This window comes from Pygocentrus nattereri, chromosome 15, assembly GCF_015220715.1.
Source record: "Pygocentrus nattereri isolate fPygNat1 chromosome 15, fPygNat1.pri, whole genome shotgun sequence".
Taxonomy (NCBI): Eukaryota; Metazoa; Chordata; class Actinopteri; order Characiformes; family Serrasalmidae; genus Pygocentrus; species Pygocentrus nattereri.
The window spans coordinates 41,040,529-41,048,457 of NC_051225.1; the positions used below are offsets into that span (position 1 = coordinate 41,040,529).

The window sequence follows — 7,929 nt, forward strand, 5'->3', positions numbered from 1 at the left end:
TGGCTGCAGTTTTACTGTATCTATTATGAATATAATACTAACACATTATATTCAAATTATTCAAAATTCTATGAATAATTACATCTGTTCCTGTTTTCATGGCTTTGCTGTTTGCTACCTGAACTCTTTCACAGGGAAGTCAAATATAAGGATTATTATGGTTCATGATGAGCATGTGTTTTAGTCAGAAGGGACTTGACTGGTTGATTTCCCCTGCTGAGCACCCCGTTGACTGCTGATTGGCCTGTGGTAAAGGGGCACTAATTACTGGTGACACTTTTAAATGAGGCGTAGAGATGAGTTCACTGCCCCCTGCTATTGCAAACCTCTGAGCTGTCAATCAGCCCCTCGGAGAAGGAGCTTGTTAGCAGTTCCCGAATCAGATTCAGGCCAGTGAGTAAATATTATGGCTTGCTTTTGCACAAACAAGTTTGTCTCTTGGCCCAAACAAGAGATGAGTACCCTATTTTGTGAAGCTCACCAAAAGCTGTGGGGCAGGAGCCATTCCAAAATTTAATGCCAAATACTGATACTGATCTTACCAAGCTAAAAAATACCTCTAACCCACATTATTGGATGAAATCATTTTATTATCGTAATAAATTAAATCGACTTCACTGCAGTAGCATTGGTCAAGCGGCGCTTGGGGAAATGTTCTGTTTCAAACGCATTAAAATGATACACTTGTCAGTTTTCACAATGAATTGTCAAAATGATCTATTTTCAGTTGTAACATTTCCTCCTATCGAAGCCTTCCTAGCAGCAGGGGCAGCAGGTATAAAACGCATCGAAATGTTTCCTGTTCGGGATCCATCGTTTAACTGGTGGTAATAACTGACTAGAAATTCTAGAAATTATTTCTGACTTCTGTGGACCCAAGAAAAATAGAACAATAGCACCCCCAAAAGTATGAATGGGCTACAGCGGGACTGATTTACATCGAGCGCGAGCTGTAAAATTCATACAACCAATCTATGGTTCAGGGTGATGCTCTCTGGAGTCGTTATCCATTTGGGCTAATAGCGTTAAGACCATGGTGCCTGGCTCTGTTGTTCTGGAGTCTGCAGTAAGTCTTTTGGGGCAGGAAGGTCTGAGTGGCTGAGACACTAGAAGCCATTGTACAGTAATTTTGCTCACACTGAGATTCAGATACAGTCATACTGTGAATATGAATTTGCATGGGAATGTTTATAGAAACAATTCAAAGCCTGTATTTATCCAATTTACACTACTGCAATAATGATAACACCTCATGGGATTTGCAGTAATATGTTAATTAAGGTGCTATAGCAGCAGTACGTTTAGAGTCCTTCAGTAAAAATTAGACGAGATATTTCTATCATTTTTTCAGCTTATAATGTGTTTTAACCTAGAATTTTCTCATCTGTGAAGAAATGGTGTTGACGCTGATTAGCCGACTGGAGAGTGTGACAGGGCTTTCTTATGGAGGTGTGGTTGTCACTGATGTGCCACAGCAGTGAGATCATATAGCGTCATATAGCGTCATATAGCGTCATATAGCAGACTTGCTGTTTTCAAGCTTAAAGGTAAAAACAAGCCCAGGCTAGTAACAATAGCTGAGGCCACTTGCCATTAGCATTTGTCTGTTTATCTGTTTCTTGTAAATTTCAAGCCACATGATTTACTACGACCTTCTGTATAGTTTTCATTTTATGTAGTAGTGGCAAAATGCTGAGTGGGCTGCGTGTCGACACGGCGTGACAGCACCGTGTGCTCCAGAGAACTGTGTAGTGAGGAGAATTCCTCCTGCGGAGCCACGCAGCAATGTCCTCTCGATGCTAGAGGATGCTCCTGACCAAGTCCAGAATGAAAGGGTTCTTTAGGAGCTTTTGTGCGAAATCATAGTTTGTAAATGTTTATATATAATTATATATGTTTTATATATAAAAACGCACTCTTTAGAACACAGAGTATATAATATTTCAACACTGTAGAAAAACAGAAAGACAAAGGTAGGTTTTCTTTCATTTTTAATAGAATACATCCAAAATTAAAGTAGGTCCACAAAAATGGTTAGAAATAAGTTTTAGTTTTTAGCCATTTAGCTCCTTTTTCCCCCTTCATTGGGGACTCACCTGTGGGTGCCCTCTAGCATTTTATACAGTCATTTTTATATAACGGCCAGGCTCCCGTTAAAGCGGCTGTGTGTGTACAGCATAAGGTTTTATATTTTTGAACGGTCTGCAAGGCGTCCAAAGAGACGGAGGGCACCGGAAAAGGGCAGAGACAATAATGAAAGCAAGTTTGGTGGGCTTAGTCAAGTGGGGGGGGGGCACTACTGTAACACAGAAATTGAAGCAAAGTCCCAACAGCCTATTAAATCCCATGGGTTCCTAAAAGGAAAATACAGCAAAACAGCAGAAACTTTACGTTTGACTATTTCACGAATTTAATATATAGCGACTAGTAATGCATGTGTGTACTGGCAAAGAAAACGCAGGTTTGTATACTTGTGTACAACATTTATGTGTGACCTCTGGTTAGCTTGTTTCACTGATTCAGTGTGATGCTGTGGAGTGTGAGAACGTATTATATGTGTGTGTATTATATATGTATTATAACCAGCCACCACTGCTTAGTGGGCATGTTTATTGTAGTTTAATAGATCATTATATAAGTAGATCATAATAGATTATTTTTCTTATTTTTTATAATTTGTCTTCATAGTAAGTGTGTGTGTGTGTGTGTGTGTGTGCGTGTGCGCGTGTCTCACCCAATTCGCTCATGGCATCAGTGGGTGATGTGTCTCCACTGCTATAACAGCAGTAAGGGTCTAAGGCAGATTCAGGGCTCAGATCGCACACTGGCTCAAGCTTAATGCCATCCATATCTAGACCTGACTGGTCAGGAGAGGGCTGAATGTCCAGGTAGAATCCACCAATTGCAGAGTCTGCCTTCACTTCATCTGTGGCGTGGCCATTCACATAGCCACCAAGGTCATCAGGGAGTTCTGTGAGCCCATTGGTGGAGAGGGCGTAAGAGGGTGTCAGTGGCTCCGCCTCTCCGGGTGCCGGGTCCTGCCCCTCCTCCGGTTCTTCTGCTGGTTTCTCTTGCTGCTGCTGCTGGCGGTGCCTCTGAACCTCCGCAAATAAGCTGTCTCTCTGCTTCTTTGACATGCGACCAAACTTTACCGCTGTGAAGGAACACACACACTGTTCAACAACTACAATGCTTCCAGTTCTCTTTTTCAAAATGAGAAGTCATTATGAAAGCGGTGCATGCGATATCTCCTCATTACAGTTCACCCAGCAGTTACTGTGCAGAGCTTCTGATACTGAAAGTTATACTGGAACTGATACTGAAAGTGAAAAGAGGAAAACCATCTTCAGTCTGCATAAGAAAAAGACACGTTTGCGTGTGCCTCCAGCTAAGGGTGGAGATGTAAAATCAGAAATATAACATCACTGCTATTTCTGATTTGAGGGCGTAAGCAACATCCTACTGGCGGGGCCCCGCACTCCACCCACCTCAATCGTATTCTATAGCATGCAAGAATGGAACTCAGTATTAAGAGATAATACTTAATTAACATTGAGTATAAACCACACAAAAAATCCATGGTGCTTTTTGACAAATAAAACTAAAGACTTCTTAAAAATAAATACTTGGGGACCCTGGTTTAGAGACCCCAAGCAACTGCTTATATGGTATATAGCCAGAAACAGCACAGCACTGTACCTGACATTTTCTCACAACACCATATGTACATTTGGTAAGTTAAGGGATAAAAAGCACCATTAAAAGATGCAGTGCAACATTAAAAAGCTAGAAAAAGTATAAATGCTTGTTCCTAATTCAACATTTCCAAAAATAAATTATTTAAGAAAGAGCAGGAGGTTCAGAATCAAACATATATGACAACAGGATAATAGATTGACATGCAGGTCTGCTATTTGTTTTCATCCACTCGGCATTTAATGCTGTTTTTCCATAATTGGGCAAGATCTGTCTTTTTACGATACAGTTGTTCATTGTTCTTGAAGTACTGATAGGACACTCAGAAAAGCAAGTCATGGCGTAACTCATCACGATAACAACCACGTCGTGTTGCCCACGCCTAACTACAGCAGTGTTGAAGAGAGCACCCACCGTCTCGGGACATGCCCACCGCCAGACACTTCTGTAGGCGACAGTGCTGGCAGCGGTTTCGGCTGGTGCGGTCGATCAGACAGCTCTTCTGACGAGGGCATGAGTAGGACACAGCTCCCTGCTGACTCCGGCGGAAAAAACCCTGAGAGACAGAGAGAGAAGGAGACAGAGGTTTAAGTGAACAGCTCATGACCACTTAGGCTAAGACGTCTGTAAACAGTGGAATCTGTTAAAGTGGCTGGAAATGAGCTCACTGTTGAGTTATAACAGGTTACAGTGAAAAAAAAAAAATCTGCCTTTACATGAACTAACTACAGGCCATAAACTGGGAATGGACTTTTCCATTGACTAGAACATCTCAGAGATAAAGCTATGCTGAAACATCTCCTTAAACTAAAGACCCAATTAGTTTTGTCTTGTAAAGACGCAGCAAATGTGTATTGCTGTGAGGATGTAGGCCTGACTCATTAAACAGTGAGTTGATTTAGCAGAATTAATTATGCCTCTTAATTAACAGAGATGTAGTTATGACAGAATAAATGTTTCCTACCTTACATCCCTCACAAGTGATAACGCCATAATGGATTCCTGACGATTTATCGCCGCAGATCTTACAGGGGATACTCTCAATTTGAGCTAAAGAGAGAACCACACACACACACACACACACACACACACCCCGACACAAACCGAAAGAAACATTTAAGGTATGAAGTAATAATCAACTCATATACAATGACTGCTATGGCCTGTGGCCTGAGCACATTATCAACGCCTACTGAAGTAGCAGGGCTCTTTAATTGTGGCTTATGTCCAAAGGTTTAGTCCATAAACAGCGTATCCTGTATTATTGTAGTGTACTTGGGATTCTGACCTTTGGCACCCCCCACTACACACAACGTACCCCCCACTACTCAAACGTTGTCTAAGGTAGACGAATGTCAGTTCAGCTGCAGAACTTAATCTTTTGCCTGAATATATCACCAAGAGTCACACACACACACACACACACACACACACACACACACACACACACACACACACAGGGGGTCACTGGGGGTGCTGGAGCCTATCCCAGCCCTCACTGGGCAGAGGGCAGGAGACACCCTTGACAGGTCACAGGGCAGAGACCCAGACATACACATTCACACCTAGGAGCAATTTAGCGTCTCATTCACTTGGACTGTAGGAGGAAACAAGAGCACCCAGAGGAAACCCACGCCGACTTGGCGAGAATAAACAAACAACTTTGTTCAACTGAATATAAGCACGCAGTTTACGCTTTATAAGAAATGCTATGAAAATGTTTTAACACTTTCTCTGTCCAGGAATTCAGCGCAATTAATGTTTTCCTGGATAGACAAAAAAAATCGATCCAGGATTGGATGTGTGGCCAACCTAGCTAGCAAGACTCATTAGGATTTGTCGCAAGTAATTTTACTGCTTGCTACCTAAACATTGTTACTAAAGAGGTAATAAGAAGACTACTGTGGCTCTTTGCTTTCAGCTTAAGAAATCTGACTGTCTGATTTCCCCCACTGATAAATGCTAATAGGGCTTCAGTTCATCAATCCTAGAGGCGACCAGCAAACATGAATCATCAGCAGAATGGCAACTGCAGCGCTAGATGAATTCATTACTGCACTGCCAAAACAAATGTGTTACTCCACACACACTCAGCGGCCACTTTATTAGGTACCCCTTGCTAGTAAAAGGCTGGACCCTCTTTTGTCTTCAGAACTGCTTTAATTCTTCGTGCCACACTTTCAACAAGGTGTTGGAAACGTTCCTCAGAGATTCTGGTTGGTTATTTGAGTTCCTGCTGCCTTTCTATCATCTGGAACCAGTCTGCCCGTTCTCCTCTGACCTCTCACATCAACAAGGCATTTTCGTCCACACAACTGACCGCTCACTGGATATTTCCTCTGTTTCGGACCGTTCTCTGTGAACCCTAGAGATGGTTGTGTGTGAAAATCCCAGCAGATCAGCAGTTTCTGAAATACTCAGACCAGCCCGTCTGGCACCAACAACCACGCCACGTTCAAAGCCCCTTAAATCCCCTTTCTTCCCCGTTCTGATGCTCGGTCTGCACTTCAGCAAGTCGTCTTGACCACCTCTACACGCCTAAATGCAGTGAGCTGCGGCCGTGTGATTGGCTGATTAGCTAATTGTGCAACTGTACCTAATAAAGAGGCCGGTGAGTGTATTTTTCTACACAGAAGTGTAGTCTGGTTAAGGACCAGGCATTTTATATCACTTTTAATAAATATGTATCACAGTATGACACACAGTGTGTTGAGATATTTAGCATAATAAGTGTTAGCTTTGATGGATGGAGTCTCCCTTTAAGGGCACAGAGAGGAATGTTAGTCTGCCTTTCTTTCTCTAGGTCAAAGAGGGAGACGCTCATTCAAGTAGAAAAAATCGCCCTGATGAAACAACCCACAAGTCTGACATCATCTCTAAGCACTATCATCAATGATTCATCGGCACAAGCTTGAGGCGCCTCGCCCCCCTTTCAAGGCGTAAGCTGCTTTAGTTTGTGTTTGTGCGTAGATGTGCAATATCCGCAAACAAGGGCAGTGTCCGATCCCACAATCGGCTCTGCGGTACAGGTTGAAGCTAGCCTCCCACAGGCCTGCTAGTACATTCACTACCCCCCTCTCCCCCTCTGGCCCCAGGCTGCCCAATGCTGAGGCAGAGAGAGAGCAGAAAAGGAGAAATCCATTTAGAGGAGAGAGATACAGTCGTTCCAGCGGCCCCCAGGCATATTCATTAGAGGATGAAAAAGTAAAACGCCTCTCATCGCCCGCTCTCTCCCTCTCTCCCTCTCTCCCTCTCTCTCATACACACACATCAGCAAACCAATTTTCAGCCGTCTCTGCAGCACACACACATTTCAGAGAGCCTTACATTTTGAGAATGAATATTTTCCTCATCGTTACAGCAGCCGTTAATCCCTTCTTCTTCAGGATTCTGTATTGGTAAAAGCAACTCTCTCCGCTTTCTTCCCTCCCTCTGTCACTATTTCTTTCTCCCTCTGCATCCGCTTCTTTCTCCCTCATCTCTCTTTCTCTCGAGAGAAAGAAAGAGAGAACAGAGAAAGAGAGAGAGATAGAGAGAGAAAGTGGGGGCCTTTTTCTCTGCCACTCTTTCTGTCTTTTCCCTTCCTTTTTTCTCTGCCCTGCACCTCTCTCTACTCTTTCTCCCTCCATCTATCTCTTTCTTGCTCTCTCTGTATCTGCCTTCTCCTCTCTCTCTCTCTCATTAGATATGTAAAACCAATCCGCAGTAATTAGTCACTCTGAGCCCGGAGACCATAATCTACTCTGAATTATGGATTAATACATCAAAGAGCACAGACTCGCAAAGCTGCTGCCTCAGTCATTCAGCCTGCGTTCATCACTCCAGTGCTACATTATACCTTGATTGCAAATCGCATTGTTTCAGATGGGCCTGAAGTGCAGCCTGGATCCACTTAAGAATGTTTGAATTAGGTCTGCATGATATGGACAGAATATCATATTGCAGTTATATTATGACTTTGCTATATATTGTGATTGCTATATGCCTTGCGATATACAAAGTTGGAGAACACTTGGTAAAACATAATTAAAGCTTGACCTGCATTTTTTGGACCAAAAACATAAATGAAGGTATTCAGATGAGTTCACACTCATTTAAATGTCTTAGACAGACTAATCAGGATGCTTACAGTGAAAGGAAAAGCTGTACTTCTTAGGAATAATTTGGAACCCACAGCCATCTATTAGCACTGGAAAGGTCAATACTACGATAATAATTAACAACCGATATATT

At 42.7% G+C, this 7,929-nt stretch overlaps 1 protein-coding gene across 2 annotated transcripts in view; it reads right to left on the reverse strand.

Moving 5' to 3' along the window:
• rorab (RAR-related orphan receptor A, paralog b) overlaps window positions 1–7,929 on the reverse strand; it is a 53,262-nt gene that overhangs the window by 8,758 nt on the left and 36,575 nt on the right. For both annotated transcript variants that reach the window (XM_017721564.2, XM_017721566.2), the window contains 3 exons: window positions 4,661–4,746; window positions 4,111–4,252; window positions 2,735–3,154 (listed from right to left, as the gene is read on the reverse strand). In XM_017721564.2, the coding sequence (XP_017577053.1) occupies window positions 2,735–3,154; window positions 4,111–4,252; window positions 4,661–4,746 (648 nt within the window). The remainder of the gene's footprint in view (window positions 1–2,734; window positions 3,155–4,110; window positions 4,253–4,660; window positions 4,747–7,929) is intronic.